General features: G+C 42.4%; 1 protein-coding gene across 1 annotated transcript in view; it reads left to right on the top strand.

Annotated features, from left to right (window-relative positions):
- Ntrk3 (neurotrophic receptor tyrosine kinase 3) overlaps nucleotides 1-20,327 on the top strand; it is a 357,015-nt gene that overhangs the window by 205,277 nt on the left and 131,411 nt on the right. The window contains exon 12 of the mRNA XM_051206601.1: nucleotides 5,493-5,681. Within this exon, the coding sequence (XP_051062558.1) occupies nucleotides 5,493-5,681 (189 nt within the window). The remainder of the gene's footprint in view (nucleotides 1-5,492; nucleotides 5,682-20,327) is intronic.

The following is a 20,327-nucleotide window of genomic DNA, read 5'->3' as shown; positions in this document are numbered from 1 at the left end:
GGGCTGTGCTGTGCAAGCAGGAATGGATTAATGATAGTAGCGTCTCTGTTAACAGTTCATAGGTATACCGTCTTGGCATATGTGTATATACGTGTGTTTGCAGCATGCTTAGAAGAAGCCAATTTGGCTATTTTTTCTTACCTACTTTAGATGTGGGCAGCTTCAAGAAAACAGTGGCAAGTTCCCCACCAAGCAAAGACTTTTTTCTCTTCTTATTGGTCCCCTTTAGGACACTTTAACACAGTCCTTACTTCAGTTACTGACATGAGAAGAAATACTTGCTACCTGGATGGAGCACAAGACTGTGGATATCCCCCAAATGGCACAAGAGCCTCCAGATTTGGTATAGAAATTGGCTTCTAGAGTGAAGTGCTGGCGCCACCACCCATGTGCCCTAACCTATTACTGGAAGTGTGATTATAAATATGTTTGCATGGAGTGGGGAGACCTTAGTTTCTGTGGTGCTGGGGATTGAAGAGTCTCCTGTGTTAGGCAAGTGCTCTATCACTAAGATACAGCCCTGGCCTCTTCTCTTTAAACTCTATTTTGAGACATGGTCTCAATATGTAGCCTGGACTGTCTGAAACTCTCAATCCTCCTGTTTGCCTCTCCAGTGCTGGGATTACAGGAATGCACTATGACGTTTGGTTGAGAGACTTTTCTGTTTGGTCTGCAGTGCTGAGGACCAAACCCAGGCCTTGAACATGCTAGGCAAGTGCTCCATACACTGAACTACACGCTCTTGGATTAGAAACTGGTATTTTTTTTTTAAATTAGTTTTTTAAAAATTTATAATCTTCCCTCACCTGCCCTTTAGGGCAGTTTGGACTTACAACACTGAATGGAAGGCACACAGGTTTTTCCTATTACCCATGTCCTCATATATGCATACCATCTCCATTATGAACTTACCTTGTTTACCCACAGCAATCATGTCCACATAGGCCCTATCTTGCTCCAATCCTATAGGTCTATCAAGAGACTGCTGGTTTCAGCCACACACATGCAGGGATGGCCAGAGTCGTCTTTCTTACACCCTCTCTATATGCTCATGTGTTCGCACCATGATCTATGTGTCAAAACACTCCAGAGAAACTGGGAAGGTACCAATTTTATTTTCCTCCCCCACTGTGTGTGAGCCATCCTATCTATCCCCCTTTCTTCCTTTGGACCATTGACTCTGAACAGTTTATTGACTTTTATTTTGGAGTGAGGATGACTAAGAGGACCTTGGGTAATGGACAATGGTGTGATGTTTCCATGCTCTATTCTGGTTGTGAACATAGTTTAATAAGAATATTTAGTAGTGGTGGTAAGATGTATCGATGAATTATCTGTAATCTCCCTTGGTGAGTCTAAGGAGGTGACTCACTCCTCTCCCAGTTCTCTGAGTCAAGGACAATACCTTTCAAAAGTGTCTCAGGCTCTCACCATCAAAGGCAGCTGCTCATGGGAAGGATACTGAGGCAGAGTCCAGCACATGTCCCTTTCAGCAAGTACATTCTCCACACTCTTCTCTTGTACCTGGCAGTACCAGGTGACGGTTGGGAGCACCGGCCTTGGGGCTAAGCTATGAATATGAATTCTTTTATGGCTTCTTTGTGGGGTCTATGACTTGTAACAAGTCATTGCTCTATGCCTTTATAATTCCATCTTTAAAATGGTGGAAATAACGTCAGCAGCCTTGCAGAGGTGTTCCAAAATGAAAGGAGCTACAATGATAGAACTTAATTCTTAGGAAGACTGGATAAAAGCCATAGAAATTTCTCTAACTCATCAGAACTTAACCTTTTCCTTTATTCTGTTACACTTACCTCTGTAAGGCCAACCTCCTCATCTTCAAATGCCAGCTTAAAGTCCCCATTTTTTATTTTTAATTATTGTATTTTATTTTATATGTATGGCCATTTTACCTTCATATGTATCTCTGGATGCTCTGGAATTGGAGTTACAGGTTGTGAATTAGCATGTGAGTACTGGGAATTAAACCTGGGTCCTCTGGAGGAATAGATGGTGCTCTTAACCACAAAACCATCTCTTCATCTCTCTTTTCATTGTTTATCCTATTTGTCCTCAGGGTAGATTCTGTTGAACTCCTAGATGTTCCTTTTTGGCTTGTAAAACCATGTATTTTTCTGGCTCTTTTCTATTTTCTGACCATTTCTTCTGTTCCTTCCCTTTGCTTCCTTTCCAAGGCACACATTTAAATGTTGTGGTCTTTCAGGGTTCTGTAGTCTGGCTTACTGTTTTATTTCTCTGCAACTTTCTTAGATGAACTCTTCCTTCCCATGCACTGGGAGTCTTTCCCCCACAACTATTACTTCAACTCTTTCAAAATCTAAAACAATGCATACAAGAGATAAGTTTTAACTGCTTTAGGTCACAGCCTCTTAGAAAGAAAATTTTATTGACTGTTCCCGGGAACTTTTAAGACACAGATCGAAAAAAGATCTTTTCATAGAGGTTAAAGTCCTAATGTTATATCTTCCCCCAACACTGCCTATTAATCTATGTCACCACAATAACCCACATCCCACAATGCTTAAAAGAGAAGAGATGGGGAGAAGACTCTGGGTGCTTATCTCCTTCTTGGGATCCATGGTTCCTTTCAGTTTGATTTTTGGAAGATTTTCTTGACTTCATGAACTTTCATTGACTTTAAAACATTGATGTGGACATTCTCAGAGACCCTTTCTTACTTTCAAATTGTTCACCTTTTAAGTATTGCCTTGCTTTATAGTTTTGATGTTATATTTGAGTCTATTGGTTTTTGGATTGGTTTCCTGAGTTGTTTTCGTACATTGCCTCTGTTTTCTGCAAGCCTCCGAGTGCTCGTCTTGCTTTCATTGTGCAGAAAGTCTTCTAAGCTATCTGGTGATCTTGCACACAACACTGTCTCTCTGTCTCTTTATATTTAGGAACTGGGCTCTGGAAATCTGAAAGGGTTCCATGTTGTGTGTATGAAGTTGTCATGCACACTGTCAGGCCTCACTGAAATGATTCCAGGGTGGCTTTTCATCAGGAAAAGCAAAAATGTCAACATCTGGAAGCCTTCTTTCTGCTTTTCTCTTTGGAAGCATCTTCTCACACCCTCTAGTACTAGGTTGTGGGGATATTGGGAAGTGGTAGGCAGGTTGTGCACAAATCTGATTGTCCTAGAAATAGGTAGAAAGGGCTGAGCTCCGTGTTTCATCGATAACCCTCTCCTGTGTCTTTTGAGTCAGTGTCTGTAGGAATAAATTATTCTTCTTATGGGGTGGAGACAAGGCTATGGACACAGGTGTCATGGGCCTCCCTGCCATCTTTCTGTGCACCATATTCCTTATACCATGAGCTCTTTTGCACACCCTATTCTTAGTATGTATGCTCCAACAAGTCACATTCCACCTGGGCTCTCTTGTATTGCTCTGAGTCAGTGACCCTTTGATGTGTTTTTCATCTTCCAAAATGTGGTTTAAATGTTTTGTTTATTCTCTTCTCTGCCTTTTAGTGCACTAATATTTCTTCAGTTCTTTTGTGTTAAAGTAATACTTTGGGCAGTGATTAATACCAGGACTTAGTGTTCCTCATTTTACTGCAAGTCACTACGAAAGTTTTCCCATTGAGTTTCTGAGGAAAATGTTTTTAGGACCACACTCCTTTTTGCAAGACAGGTGATTACTCTGGGCATTTGGGCAACCACTTATTGCCACTTTTGCACACGGTCTCTAGACACCATCAGCCATTTGTCACGGGTTGGAATAAGCCTGCCTGTGCTGACGGAGTAGAATCCAGGGTCCGCCGTTTGCATTTACCAGTCTTCCATTTAGTTCTGCCTCATTGGTGCTTCACCTCGCTGTTTGATGGGAAATATTCTCTCCATAAACTTCAGTAAGATGTAATGGATTTGTGCAGTGGAAATATTGTTCAAGCCGCAAAACCAAATCACAGCAGGCACTTTGTCTGGGGACCCTGTGTCTAGCAAAGCAGCCATTTAAAACACGAGTTGTAGGAAGCCACAAGCAGTCACAGCTAATTCCCTTTACAAGGCTTTTATTTGTATGCATGGGAGAAATGCACCACCAAACACAATCATTGCTCTGCTAAGACTGCAGCATTAATTATCTCTGTCAACGTGTGCTCTTGAGTCGCCTTACTCACTGGGTTTTGTCTTAGGGTTAGCAAATGAGGAGAAAGGAGTGGGTGAAGATGTAGCTGGTATGCTTTGTAGGCATCGAGACAATGTGGATGTTTCAAGAGTGGGACAGCCACCCCAGCTACCACCAATTACTAGTTACGAATTACTATCACTTGTAAAACATGGTTTAGGTGAGGCTCAGGGCAACACTGTGAATGAAGGAAGGTTATGACCAAGTCTAGTAGAAGCAATATGATATACTTCTGGAAATTTGATGGCAATGCTGAAGGCCATGGGACCTCTAATTTCCTAATCATAGGTTCTGAGTCATGGATGGTCACAAAAAACAAAACAAAACAAAACAAAACAAAACAAAACAAAAAAAAAACACACACACACAAGGAGATCATTTAGAATCTTAATTCTTATATACACCCCAGACTGTTTCTGGGGTGAAAGTCTGTACATGCATGTGCATCTCTCTCTCTCTCTCTCTGTCTGTCTGTCTGTCTGTCTGTCTGTCTGTCTGTCTGTCTGTCTGTCTCTCTCTCTCTGTACATCTGTGAGCATGTGTATGTAGGTGAGATGTTGACATTGGGTTCTTTCTCAGTTACTTTCTAACTTGATTTCTTTAGATGTGCTTTTTTTTGTTTGTTTGTTTTGTTTTTCAAGACAGTATTTCTTTGTGTAGCTCGTAGACCAGGCTGGCCTCGAAGTCACATAGATCTGCCTGGCTCTGCCTCCCAAGTGCTGAGATTAAAGGCATGCAGCACCATCTTCTAGACATGGTTTCTTACTATAGCTATAGATGGCCAGTAAGTGCTAGGCATCCTCTTTGCCCTTCCTATCCAAAACTAGAACCACAGTGTGTATCTCTATACCTGATGTTTTATGTGGGTACTGGGGACACAACTCAGATTCTCATGCTTGCGAGGCAAGGATCTCACCACCTGAGGCTCTCCCCAGCTCATCACCAGTCATTTTTAGTGCTCCAAGTAGAGGAATGACAAAGAGGAATAACTACTTCTAGGTTCTCTTTTTAAGTCTTGTCACTGCTGCATAAACAAAGAAACTTGAGTTTATTGTTCTGAGCTAATTTGGGCTTAGGGAGAAATTAATAATGATTCATGTAGTGGTTATTTCAATTCTTTTTTATTTTGGAACAATTTCTATGGTTGAGAGTCAGTTCTTTTAAGGGAAGAGAATTTGGCTGGAGTTGTGTAACATCAGAATTCAGGGAATTCGGGCAATAGTTATCAAAGGGACTGGACTCTTCTGGAAAATGTGGTGGTAAAGCAGTGAAGGGTCTGTGGGCAGGGCTGGTACTGAGTGCATGTGACCTCACTGGGTCTTGTGTCTCTCATGGTTTGTGCAGGTCCTGTGGCTGTCATCAGTGGAGAAGAGGACTCAGCCAGCCCACTGCACCACATCAACCATGGCATCACCACACCTTCCTCTCTGGATGCTGGGCCTGACACAGTGGTCATCGGCATGACCCGCATTCCAGTCATTGAGAACCCCCAGTACTTCCGTCAGGGACACAATTGCCACAAACCAGACACATGTAAGTAACAGGATTGGATGCTGTCCCTTTCTTTTGAAGGGGGTGGTATGGAAGCAAATCATGTCACTGGGGTTCTGGAACCTTCTAGGGTAACCTCCCACTTTCTAAGAGACCCTCCCTTTTGTCTTTAAGCACAGAAATAACCTGGGCAAGGAGATGCCAGTGAACAGAGTCTCCGAGGAAGGGAGGGCCACAGGTCAAAGTTTAGCTCCTTCTTTTATTCATCTAGTCAGCATAGCTCTGAGTATGGAGAGGTGCTCCTGTAGGGCAGGGCACACAAAAGAGGCTGGTCTCCTCTGAAGACCCAGCCTAACTGCTGGAACACAGGGCTTGGCTCTGTTGGCACAGCAGTCTCTGCTCTGAGATCATCAGAGACCTTCTTGGGAGGGAGAGGGAGTGAAGGGCAGTGACTACATTTGAACAGAAATGTCTCTCTAGCTGCCCAGTCCAGCCCCCAAATATGTACTCCCTGGAAATATTCCAGCTTAAGCTCTAGGAGCCCCACCCCCAAATCCCTATTTCCTCCATGCCCCTCACCTCCAATTGGTTGCAGCCACTCTCTCTGTATTTCTTCCCATCTCTGCTAGGTTGCCTCTCAGCTCCTGAAAGCTGGGGTGGCTGGTCCCTCCAGCCAACAATATACCCCTTCCTGCATCCTCAGGCTCAGAGGGCCCTGTGATAGGAATGCACAGCGTCTCCCCTTCACACTGCTCCTGCCTCATAGGGAATAATGCACTGCTCAAGAGAGTTCAGAGATGCCACTAGGGATCAGGGACACCAAGAAGGGGTCAAAGCAACCTGCTAGGGAGAGGCCTCACCATTCAGACAGAATAGCAAAGTTTGTGAGTGCCCCAATACTAGCGCCCAGAATTCCCACCAGTTTTTTTTTTTTTTTTTTTTTTTTTTTTTTCATGTCTCAGTCCATTTGGGTTAGGCCTAGGAAAAGGTATTTTCTGGTCTTGTTCATCCCCTGCTCATCTCTGTCCTTGGGTCATACTCTTCAAAGCTCATAACTCTTGCTGCTCCTGCTGGGACTTCCAGCAGCAGAGTAGGTCTTGGGTCATCCCATCAGCCTTTGCTTCCATTTCTCTGGCTCTGAGATTATTTAGTGAGCATTACCATGGTAAGAAGGGTTGGGTTTGTGTCAGCTGAGACCATCATTTGCCTCTGTATCTGGAATCTGCACCAGTGGTTTTCAGAGGCTTCCTGTGAGGGTCATACAAAGGATAACTTGGTTCTAGATCAAGGTTGGCCATAGGGAAACGATAAGATTTCAGATATACAGTGTGAAATTGTTCAAAGAACAGCCCAGTTGCCAAGTGCTTGTCTGAGGTCAGGCTTGTCCCCTGGCTGGGGGTAGCCAGGAAGGACACTCTTCTGAGGTGTTCTTTGGCCATTGTTATTGTTTAAGGTAGTTCTTTTTCAGAAAGTCCCTGTGGATGGTGAATTAGAAAACCTTGAACCCTTGCTCCTAGAGAAAATGCAGTGTTAGGTTTATTTGAACCTCCCTGCTTGCAATATTTTGTCAGCTAACTTGTATATAACCTTTCATACTATGTGTAATTTTATTCACAAATAGCTTGGTTAACATATATGACCGACTCATTCACATGTGACTTAACTAACAGCTGCTCAACATCCATCTTGTACACTTTCTTCTCTATAAGACACACGGCTAACATCTCGTGTTTGGAATCATAGGATGACATTTCAGAGCTATGCTTAAAAGCCATTTTAGAGCAAAATTACCAACAAAAAGCACCAAATGTAAAAAAAAAAAAAGTTTAAAATAGACCACTCAAAGAGTGTACTTGTTTATGGTATGAAAGTTGGAACAACAATTTTAAATATGCTGCATGTGATAAATATAAACATTTTCACCTCCCAGTTGAAAGTGTAGATACTTATCTAAGCAAAGATATACAAGTATTGCCATGCACAGTCTCTACTGGAAATGTTGATGCAGAGGCACTGGCTTCTGGAGTCCAAATAAGCTTTAATGACAAGGCAAATTCCCAAGTGTAGAATCTTGACTGCTGAGCAACACTGCATGCTCTTAGCAGATGCCATTGGCTGTTGGTACAGTTTCTGATCCTAGGGTCCTATTGTGTTCACTGAAGCTTTGGGTACCATGCCATCTGCACCAACTGCAAGACAAGGGTGAATATGTCATGTGGGAGGAAGGGAAGTTTCTTCTGAGACACCAGGATCTTTGTTTCTTGGGAACTCAGGAGCTGTGGAGAAAGCTCCAGGACTAGATACATGTCCTCAGATGTCAGAGAAAATCTTGCAGCCAAGGAGCCATCATACCAGGAAAACCTGAAACATGCAGAGTCTTCCTTCTGGAACTTGTTCTGGTGTGTGAGCCAGCATAGCCATCTAGGGAGCCAGGCTGCTTCTGTGTAAGCAAGTAGAGGTTAGTGGGGATTCTAGGTTTATTGGCAAAGACTTGAAGTTGGAGGAGAGCAAACAAAGCTGTATCACAAGAAGGTCATAGGTTGACTCCAACTGTCTAAGCCCTTTGACAGTAGGAAAAGTATCTTTTTCATGCAGCAGTCCATTTTGCCCTATCAATAGACAGTGAGTTATGAATTATTTTAAGAAGACACATGTGGCACAATAAGTAATTTGCAGAAGCATTTTAACTGTATTTGGCTAATTCTCCTGTGACTCACATGAGCAGGGACAGGAAGGCTGAGGGGCAGTGGGGTCTCTCATTCCCAAAGTTTCATCAGTCCAGGGAGCTAATCTATGACATAGCACCATGTACAATGAGATGCCACTGTAATAGTTAAAACCACATGTGCTTTGGCACATTAATAGACAGGAGCATCTGCAGTGCTGTGTGTAAGGTTGGGGTCACTCCTTTGGAAGGACAGCAAGAAGCAGGGAATTAAGAGAACAAATTATTCATATGGAGGATCCCAGGGTATCCTCAACTCAGTTCCCTCCCTTGTCCCATTTTAGCATGTGTCACTTGGGAAGAAATTGTAGGGACTTTAGCGCTTCCTAAAGCTACAGGCACCACTCTCCAGCCTCTCTAGCAATGGGTTAAGTGTGGAGTACTTCCCTCCCCCTTTATTCTTGTTTTTACCATGAGTCATGGGACCTTTCTGACTGGAGTGATTAGGATGCTGCTTGACTCCTTGCTTCTCACTTACTATCTGTCTTCAATCTGGTCCACAGCATTTTTCATCACATGTCAGGCTGCAAGGATATTTAAAGATCACCTGGTTCCAACCCCTTATCAGATGCTTGCATCCCCTCGCTTATGTCCCAGCAAATGCTCTGCATTTGACATTGTCTTCATTCTGAATTGATTCAGCCTTTCCAGGAATTCTGAAAGACCTGAAAAAAGATGCACCTACTTGGCCCTATGTACCCAGCCTGAGCCCAATAAGCTTCCTGTTGTTTGTGTAAACGTTTCCTGATTCTCAAAAGTACTAGAAAATGGATATGGCCCACCTTATACACAGCTGAGGGTCTTGGACAAGGCTTGGAAATCTCTCTTTTTCTTAGCATCTATGCACTATGCTGCAAAGACTTTAGCTTCTCCATCAAATACACATATAGGAGGGGGTTGGTCAGGCATTCTTCTAGACTTTTGAAAAATGGAGTGAGGAGACATGTATTGCTTTTATCCTCTCAGATCGATTGCCAACTAACTATAGCTAGTTCCTAAGACTCCCTGCTTCCTAGAACCCTTCCTTCCCAACACAGCACCTTATACATTCTGCTTTGCCTTTCCAGCCTATATCCTTTTTTTTTTATTTGATAACATTTCATTTGATGGTAATCATTGTTGACTAATTGCTAACATAGTGTAATACCTGTTTTGAAATAACATACTGCCTCTCGGTATTGCATTGCCCCATGCCATTTTCTTCCTCAGTCTACTATGTTATAATGGCATTTCAATTCCAGCCTCTTGTGAATCCCTCCCAGACTCACACTATCTCAACATGACTTTTCCTTCCTTCCTTCCTTCCTTCCTTCCTTCCTTCCTTCCTTCCTTCTTTCCTTCCTTCCTTCCTTCCTTCTAATTTACAGCTTTGTAGGCAACACCATGTACTAGTCTTGAATGACTATAAGCCAGATTCTAAGTCACCCTGTTACCTCTCAGATGAATGTGTACTGTTTCCCAATCATGAATTTACATTTTATCTAGTTGTAGCACTTCTAATTGTCCAATTCCGTGTCATTTCTCAGACCCCACTCACGTTCATTGAAACAGGGTCTCCCTGTGACCTGAAATGGGCCAAATTCAGCTAAGCTGACTGTCCAGTGGGCACTGGGAACCCTTATCTCCACCTTATCAGCACTGACATTTAATTCTTTAGTTTTTACTGAACACATAGCGTATTACTAAGGTCAAAAAAGACACTAAATTGCATTATTTAGATGGTGCTTTATTTTGGTTCCTGAGTGTTCCCCAAGGCCCATGTGTTGGAGACTTAGTGTTCAGGGAGGCCCTCATGGGAGGTGATAGAAACATTAAGAAACAGAGTCTAGTGGAAGTTCTAGGATATTGGAATATGGCCTCATGGCCTCAAAAGGCATTGGATGACAGTCTTCCCTCACTTCCTTTTCCTACCTGGGCACAAGGTGAGTGATTTTGGCTCCAACATATGCTTTCTACTGTTGTCACCAAAAACCTTGCCAGAGCCCTAACATCAGTAGATCCAATTTATCACAGAGTAGGACCATTTCTCTATATAAGTTGATGATTTTAAGTGTTTGTTATAGTCATGGAAAATTGATTAATATGGATGGCTCATGGCCTAAGCTCTTTAGCAAGGTTGCTCATCTATTACTTCAGCATTTCTGGACAAAACACTGAGCTTTATTCATTAAATCAATTACCTAGAATTCTAGGTACCCTACAGTCCCCCCCACCCACATACCTCTTGAACTTAGGGAGACAGCTTGTTGAGGAGTACAGATAGTTTCTGTGTTGGGTGTTTAAGGTTGACCAAGTTTTTTTATAGTCACAAGGCAGGTCAAGACCTGTCTGACACTTATTCCTCTTTGATCACAGACTCAATATCCTAAGGGACCATGGTAGCTACTCCTGGCGTTAATTTTTTTTTTCTTCATAAAATTGGCTTAGTTTTACATAAAACTTGAGCTAAACATAGAGTTCCCACATGTTCCCATCTACTCCCTATGCTACAACAGTGTTCCATATTATTGAAGCTGACATGAATATGGTTCATTAGTGATAAGTGATAGTACTGTGATAACATTGGAAGATTATTGTTAGCTAAAGTCCACAGTTCATAGGAGGGTTTTCTCTTGGTGTTTGGCAGTTCTATGTTCTTCTCTGAAATCCCCTACCTTCCATACTCCCACCCCTAGCAACCACGGGTCTCTTTGTTCTTTCCATTGTTTGTGGCATATCTTTTCTATTTGTCATATAGTTGGAGTCACAGTGAAGTGAGCCTTCCAGCTTGGCTTCATTCACTTAACAGTATACCCCTAAGTTCTGCCACATCTTTTAATGGCTGATAGTTTATTTATTTATGATATTGAGGAACTGTCAATTTTCTGGATGTGTTACACATTATCACTCACTCATCTACTGAAGGGCACTGTATTGTTTTGTTAGAGTTCCGTACCAAAGCACCCCAGACAAGTCAACATGAGTGTGTCGTCACAGTCTGAAATCAAGTTGCTGGTAGGCTATTGCTTTTCCTGAAACCTGTAGAGGTTCTTCTGGGCCTCTTGGAATCTGGTGGGGACAGCCAGGACCTTGGCTGTCCCTCAGATTGCAGGTGAATCACTCCATTTATCCATTTATCTCCATGTGACTTCTAGCAAGGCCAGGAGACATGTTAATTAGGGGTTAACTCTACCCCAGTGTGATCACTTAAAATAATTATATTTGCAGTATCCTTATTTACTGCAGTTCACATTCTAAGGTACCAGGAATTAAGGCTTTAGAATAACTTTTTAAAGAGTGTAATAGACAGCTTCATTGTTTGTGGCTTCCTACTTGGGACAATAAAGACATATAAACATTGAGGTGCATAAGATTTGAACTTATGTGTGTAAATAGGAGTAATTCCTGGATCAGATGCTAAGAATACATAGCTTTGTAAGATATTGTCAAACTGTCTTACAAAGTAGAGGCATTTAGGTTAGGTTCCCATTAGACTGGCTTCTGCTGATCATCTCTTGTCTCAGATCCTCTGTGGGTATGCATACCCTTCTTTGCCTGCTTTCTGAAGTGTGTCCTACTCTTGCCGTGCATGTCAACAGAGTTTGGTGAGTCCTTCCTTGCGGGCCAGTTTCAAGCTTTTGATTAGCCCTTCCCTTTCAGGCACCTACTTTCTTTTCATCGTTGCTTCTGCAGTCTTGCCAATGTCTTCATTTTCCCTGTATGTCACTTTCAAGCTGGTCCCCACACTAATTCCTGGTTTCTTTGTGAGTCTCTCCACATGGAAGGTAACATGCATTTAACCTTGAGCCCCTCCCAGTTGGCCACTCTCATGTTCATTTCCTCTATCCATCACAGGTGACCTGGAAGCTCTCTACCTGAGATCTTTTTATAGCCCCCAATGAGATTATCAAAATCCCTTTATCTGTTGGTGTTCCACAAAATCATTTTCTCTTTTGTTTTCCTACTCACATCCCCTGGTTTCATATTAAGTGTGGAATCTGGGTCTAGAGTCCAAATCAGACCCTGCTTCATTCCTCTTCCACCACAATAAACCTGTTTGTCGGCCTAAGCCCTCTTCACTATTCACTCTCATACTCCCATCTATGAACTTTCCACACAAGCACATAGGACCAAAGAGGCTTAGTCTGCAGCCTTTATGGGGGTGAGTAAGTGGCTTGTCTCATCCTTTGCTTCTGGGATGATTAGTCACAGAGCTTGCCTTTTCTGGAAGAGGAACTGCCAGGGCTGCTTTCCCATCTGCAGAGAGGAGTGCAGAGCTAGTGTGTGCAATGCAGTATTAATAGTGCATCTGCATGATATAGATTTCTGTCAGCCTCTGTACTAACAAACATCGCTTAGCCCAGGGTAATGATGGGTGTTTATTCCCCAGCCACTTAGCTCAGCATCATGGACTTGCACATGAAATATGGAAAATGGGCTTCTTTTTTTCCCCTGGGAGGAGCAGGCCCCTCCTAGAGCCACTAGCAGAGGCCACAACAGCAGCTGCTGCTCCAGAGGCAGTGGGTACCTTTCTAGCATTTTCTTCTGCAGAAACTCATGCAGACCTTACTAATGGCAAGAAGAAGATCCAGTTACAGGGCTGATCTGGGAGCTCCCAGATGCAAGGAAGGTTACCATATGGGAGGTGCTGCCTGTGGTTGATGCGGGAGGCAACATTGGCAAGATGTGACATGACAGAGGATGAGACAGATGTGGAGGTGTGAGGCTTTGATGTTCTCCATTCTTATGCTGGTTGATCTTGGCAACCACCCTTAGGGGAACCACGGGTTGAATCTTGATGAAGGCAATGGTGACATTTATCTATTAGACTTAGTCACTGGTTGAACATTCCCAGGTCTGGATTTCCAGACAGTGGTTCGTGGAACATTTTAAATGAACATAAGATAAGATTGTTCACTTATGATTTTCCTTTCATCCTATTTTCAAGTATAATTAAGATATTTAACAGATGTTTGAGAATCCTATGATGCTCTGTTTGGTACATCTGGCTTCTTTCTTTTTTGGAAGATCTGGAGAATGCCAGGATGAGACATCTTGGGAGTCAGGAGAGTTAAGTCCTCTGTCCACAAGCTCAAGTTAAAATACACCCACACATTTGTTCTGGGGCTCTCAATCCTTAGAGAACAATTGTAGCTGGACACAAACTTTTGCATCTCCCAGGTGTGGTATAGCTCAACCATACCATTTTATTATAAGTCCCCAGCCCTGAGACATGAAATGAAATAAGTTTGCTTTTCCCAAATGAATTGAAAACTTTAAACATATCTGAGCATGCACTTCTGATACATCTGATACAAAGAGACTGACTCACGTTTATCTCCTTGGGTCAAGGCAACCTGCTTTCCTGTTGATAGCCATGGCCTCGTCTCTTCTGTACTTCACAGCTATAATCACATACTTAAAGTTAGAAACTTCATGCAGTCATGCTAATTAAGTAATTAGGTATAATTATGCTCACTGTAAATACACAGTAATTGGATAAAAAATGCACTTGGGGGATAAGGATGTACTTCAGGGTTGAAGGTGAAGAATGATAAGGTACCTAGCCACCCTGGAGGGATGTCATCTCATGGTGCAATGTGAGCCCACAGGGAGCTCTCCCCAGCAGGGGCAAGTACATAGGCTATGAAATGGGTCTTTGTATCTTTTCCAGATGCCTAGATGTATTTCCTAGTGTGTTCTGGCCTAGGCCTTGTCTTCAGGGAGAGGGAAGATTAACTTCCCTCCTGAGATTTCTCCAGCTCAGAGTTTCTCAGTGATAGTTTACTCTTCTTCTTAACCAATTTCAGATATAGGGGTGTTTATTATTACTACTACTACTATTATTATTGTTGTTGTTGTTGTTTTAGGTAAGTGTGCATATAGACAGCAGAGGTGGATTTTCCTCTATTATACTTCACCTCATCTTTTGAGACTGAACCCAACATTAGCGAGGCTGGATGAGCACAAGTGACTAGAGATCCACCGGTCTTTATCCTGTGAACCCCAGCTCTACTCTAGGGTTCCAGATGGGTATGGCCATGCCTAGCACTTTTTATCGGTGCTAATGATCCAAACTTAGATCCTCACACTTATGCAGATGGCATTTTACTGACTGAGCCAGCTCTTCAGTCCCTGGTTTGGAATTTTAAAAGGTGTCAATTCTGAACCAATCGAGAAAAACAGACAACAAACAACAATTCAAAGACGGGCTTTATAACAGAGCTGAAGGTGATTGTTTGGACTTAAAGCTAATATGGGATTGTTGATGCCTTTCTCAAGCTGTGAACTTGTGATACATAGACAGGTATTGAAGCTGCTGAGCATACACTGTCTGCCCAGTTGCATTAAGGGTCACAGATTGCCTCATTATTGCAACTCAGAGTCTAGAAACTGCTCAGGAAGACCTCACGCACAGGGAGTTCTTTATGAATCTTGTGTAGTTAAGAAATGTGATGGCTGTTGATGGTCTCTACCTTGTCCTCCAGGAACATCCTTTGCCTTTCTCAGTAAGTACCACAGATGCAAAGGGAAGGATGTGGGAGTTACCTCCTTTGTCTCTAAGAGGGTAGAAATACTCATTTCAGCAGCAGAGGTTCAAAATCAAGAAAAAGTATCTATGAGACTGGGAAAGAGATCTCTCTAGCTAAGAGTGCTTGCTGTGCAAGCATAAGGACCCAAGTTCAAGTCCCTAGCCAGGTCTGGTTTTGTATGCCTGTGACCCCAGCCTTGGGAATGGAGACAGAAGGATTGCTGACATTTTTAGTTCAGTGATGGACAGTGTCTTAAATGAATAAGGAAGAGAGCAGTGAAGTAAGACACTGGAATCTTCCTCTGGCCTCTACATGAGTGCACACATGTGCATGCATACTCCCTCCCAAACACAAGAGGAAAAAAAAAGATAAATATTTTTAAAAGCAGTGAAAATAATAGAAAGCAACATTAACTTGCTCTTTAAAAGAGCAGGAAGCATCTCTTTTTACTTTCCTGGTTTCTATAGTTATAACAGGATGAATACTCACATCTGAAGATTCAGATCTAAGAGTCTCCGATAATAGAGATGGTGATGTTTATTTTTATGGGTCTGGGATACCATGATCAATGTGGTCTTTTCTAGTTCCACCTATTTACCTGAAATTTTTATTATTTCATCTCAGGTGACTTGGGCAGTCTGAACTCCTAGTTATGATGAACATTAATGATACTTATGGAGTTCAGCTTTATTTTAGTCATCATCAAAATGTTCATCACACATAACTAGATTATGCAGAAAAGGAAACACATGCTCAAATGTTTTCCCCAGGTTTTTTTTTTTTTTTTTTTTTTTTTTTTTTGAGACAGGGTTTCTCTGTATGGCTTTTGGAGCCTGTCCTGGAACTTGCTCTTGTAGACCAGGCTGGCCTCAAACTCACAGAGATCTGCCTGCCTCTGCCTCCTGAGTGCTGGGATTAAAGGCAAGTGCCACCAACGCCCGGCTACCTTTTTGTTTCTTAAAATTTTATTTTAATTTTTTAAAAGCTAGAAAAGCAGAAGAGGTTACATCCAACCTTGAGGGCAGCAGGACCTCCATCACTAATTGTGGTCATTATTAGGATTCTCTTTCCATAACACCTGTGCAGTAGAGAATAATTATCATTTCCACTACTTCTACTACCTGTGAAGGAGCAGTCATCATCTAAATGGGAAATGTACCAAGCAGGCCAGGATGCTCTTGTTCACCACATCCTCTATTCCTGGTTCTCAGTAACTAAGAGCTGAATCTCTACTCTCTCCTTGACCAGGAAGCCAGCAGTCCAGGGTCCTTCTGTCATTCTCCAACTTCCTTTAGTTCAGTATTTCCAAAACTATGTAGAGAGATGATAACTGATATTTCCTCTGTGGATCCCTCAAATTCCATGGTCCAATGAGTTTGAGAACATTTATTACACACACACACACTTCTTCCTGTGAGATTATTAAGTCTTCAACGCTAAAATTATTTTCACACTACAAAATGGACATTGGTCTGGGTGGAGTAACACACACCTGTAATCCAGCATGTGGGAAGTTGAAGCCATAGGATAGAGATCTGATGACACCTTGACTCAAAACAAACAAACAAACAAATAAACAAACAAAAATGACCATGGGTCTTCAGTCTTCCCAAACCCATGTCAGCATAGAAGTTGCATGGGAGCTCTGTCTGTCACTGACCCTGTGAGTAAAAGCATGCAGTGGACTGGATTCTCACTTTCTTGGGATTCAGTGTCTCCTTGTTACCTTCAGGTAGATATGTAACACACTCTGAAAGTACCAGTGGACCTGACCCCTTTTGGTACAGATGGTCTCACATTTCTTCTGAAGCATCTGGGAGGAAGAGGAAGAGGCTGCATCCAGTTGGAACAACCAGAGTTAGGATGTGGCACTCTTTGGGATTCCAGGTTGACTTTACAGAGATCAGGAGTCATTTCCTATTCTGTGATTAGGAGCTTCTGCAGACATTCCTGATATAGCCTGACCCCTGGATCAGGAGACACTGTCATAGCCAGATTTTCATTGTGTCCCCCCTTCCTGGGCAGATCTGACATTTCAAGTAGGAATCTCCTAAGGAGAAGGGCAAACCAAGGTGTCCTTCAGGACCACTGTTTCCAGATCACTGTGTGGAATGTAAAAACACATGTTCCTTTCTGAAAAGAAATATGATGATAGTCTTGGCCCTGAGTGGTCAAATCAAGCTCTGGCAGTTGAAAGAATAAACTATACTGTTGGTCACAGTAGAGCTTTTTTCATCAGAATGGAAAGTGGTATGCATATGGGTTGTCTAGCCTGCCTTGTCAACTATTACTTGACTGTGGTCAAGGCATAGACCAATTGCAAGTTTTAGGAAAGGAAAGGTAGTCACCATGATCAGTGTCTTATGAGATAAACTGCTACATAAATGTGAAAATCCTTTGTCAACTTCTTATATTCATCACATATGTGATTATCCTTACTAACAATGCTCACTGCAATTTTTGCTAGGAACATCTTCTCTTCCCCAGGTTGATGCTCCTTAAAATGTTATGATTTCAAAGTTTATGGTTATTTTCCAAAAGCTAAGAATCCTTTCTTGCCCTTCACCAAACAGTTTTTTGCCACCCAGATCCACAGCCACACATATATTCATAGGAGTCAGGGCTAAAAGATGTCAGTCATTGGGTCATGATTGATGTAGATGAGCATTCAGCTCTGGCTAGTTTCTTTACTGGTTTAATTAGAACTGTAAAGCTGTGGACTTAACTAGAGAGTGTAGAGAGATTTGGAAAGGATTCTCTTGTTCTCTTAAGTCTTTGTTTTACTCTCCCCTTTGGCTTTACTTTCTGGAAGTTCATCTCTCGTGTAAACATGCATGGTACTGCCTATGTGCAGTGAGTGAGCTGAGGTCTCCTGTACCTGTGCCAGCACAGGGACTTCTATGTTCAGGGTTTAATGCCTATGACTGTATCTTCAGATGCCAATGTATATAACCCAAGTATCATTCATATTGTGCACGTCTCATGCTTTGAACATTTGATTATATTGATTAAAATATTTTCTACCTAAGTAATAGACAATAGATAATAATAAATTTGATAATTATTTAGATCAATTAAATAATTAAGAAAGGTTTTAAATTGGACTCTGGTTCTGCTTTATAGGGATTATTTTTCCTGTACTGTTGTTTGTTTTGATGTCTATACCTCCTCATAATTTGAGACTGAGGTAGTTTTTCTTTCCTATGATTTTGGGAAGAATTCTATCTATCTATCTATCTATCTATCTATCTATCTATCTATCTATTCTAAAACCAGTCAATCAGTCCTAAGCAGAATGAAATTACCACAAGCACTTTAGGATCCTCAAGAGTCTTTATGAGTCTGGGAATGGAAGTCATTTCCCCTGATGTGTATTCTCAGGTGGAGGAAAGTGAAAACCTTCACAAAATCAAGGTTCTGCCAGGAGTAAATGATAGTAACCATTAAAGATGACCGTAGCCCCTAGTCAATAAAGTGTGTGCTCACACACATTTAAACCCTGCTAATACTGTCCCTTTACTTCTCAGAGTAATCAGGGACCTTCTGAGGGACAGGTGGCAGAATAATGAGAAAGCGACTCCATATACATCTTATTCAGTGTAGCTGTCCTTGTAGGGAAACCAAACTTGTAATTTATGGTTGCTGTTGTCACCGTGTGGGTCTGGCTGATTGTATTAATTTCAGGGTGTGCTTATATACCAAGGCAAGGTCGAATGTGCACAGTAGCATTTAATTGGAGCAGTTGGGGATTTTCTGGGAGCAGAGTTGGGTGTTGTTTCTGGACAGTAGGTGAGAGTGAGCTGGAGTGAAGAGCAAGTCAGAAAGGAAACAATGAAGAACAGAGATGTACACTCAGTAGACTGAATTCCAACTGTGGGACTGGCTCCAAACTTGGAAGTTCATTACCTCAATAGTATGGTCCAACACAAATAATGCTTCCTCTTTGTTGGGGAATGGCAATCTAAATGTAGTGAATTAGCCAGTAGTTTAATTCTTAGAAAACTTTGTGAGGCATGTACCCCATTTCCTAGATGAGGTAACTGAGGCATAGCAAGTGACATGCTGTAGTTTCATAGCTAGAACATGTCAGAACTGTGGCATGCAACCTCTTTGTCTCTGTCTTACCTTCTGCATTAAATTAGCCGGTCATGAAATATTGTGACTCCTGCTTTGACAAGTAAGGATTCTCTAGGAACTCAAAGTTGAGGGACTTGTTCAAGGAGACTTGGTGGTCATATCCACAGCTAGCCCCAGGGGTGTTCAAGCCTACCTCTTCTAGCTCAGGCCTGATGGCTGACCCCCCAGTTCACTTGCACCCCATCTTTGGGAGACTAAGTATGTTCTTGGAGAATTGCAGACAAATGCTGTTTGGGGTAATGTGGTACCCACTTGCAAACTGCAGAAATTAGTTCCTTTTAGTGTTCTTGGGGTCCTGTGGGGTCCAGCACTGTCTTCACTGCTGATACTGTCTGGATTCGCAGATGCCTGTGAGGGAGGCAGGCTTCTTGGAAGGCGAGCCCAACTACAGATGGACAGCTGAAATGGGAGAACTACTGTAGAAAGAAAAGATGAAATATGCTCTTCTTTCTTGCCTGACTCTCCTTGGATCCTGTCCCTGGGGGCTCTGTAGGTTAATTTGTTACCCAAATTGTGACCAGGCCTCTCCCCCCGGCACTGCTTCAGTCCCCAGAGCTAGAAATGCTGGTGGTACAGCAATTCTTCCTATGGGATTCTGCTGAGTCTGGAGGCCCTAATGCCACTAGTAATGAAGGAGTGTTGGGACTATACTCCTAATGGCTCATTGATTGGTTGAATTATGCTCAGTATAATTCTGAAAATAGATTTTAAATATGTGCTTGGGGATTTGTGGGCATTTGTTACCAAGGAGTTTTAACTCAGTCGTGACTGATTTGACAAAGACATCAACACTGAAGGAGAGCTTGTTCCTGGACCACAATGTTTATCTCAGTGAGTGCCTTCCTCAAAGCCACTGCAAGGGTCAGAGTGGCCATTTGGGGTCTGATGTAGAATGGTTTCCTCCCTTTGTGTATACCTCTTGACAATGGTCATAAGAAGTTCCACATAGTTGGATTATTGATTAACTACTCAAACTCTCTCTCTCTCTCTCTCTGTCTCTGTCTCTCTCTCTCAGTCTCTCTCTCTCTCTTCAAATCTGGGGATTTGAAAAGAGGTCATCTGGGTTGAATAGCAAGCACTTTATCCAATGAGCCATCTCCCTGGCCCTGGCCCCTCTCTCATAGAACTTGTAAGGTGGAATGAAGACATTGTTTATACTGAGATGTCCCTTTTATTTCTTCTGAAGTTAAGGACAACAGAGGTTGCCTTTTCCAAGCTATCACTTGTCTGAAACTGCCAGTCACTGGGAGAAGGCTTCCTGGAGGCTTAACCTGTTAGCCTCTGGGATAGTCAAGCAGCAACCCCCACCCCCAG

This window comes from Phodopus roborovskii, unplaced genomic scaffold, assembly GCF_943737965.1.
Source record: "Phodopus roborovskii unplaced genomic scaffold, PHOROB, whole genome shotgun sequence".
NCBI classification, from domain to species: domain Eukaryota; kingdom Metazoa; phylum Chordata; class Mammalia; order Rodentia; family Cricetidae; genus Phodopus; species Phodopus roborovskii.
Note: the sequence above shows the minus strand (reverse complement) of the source record. Positions and strands in the feature narration are given on the sequence as shown.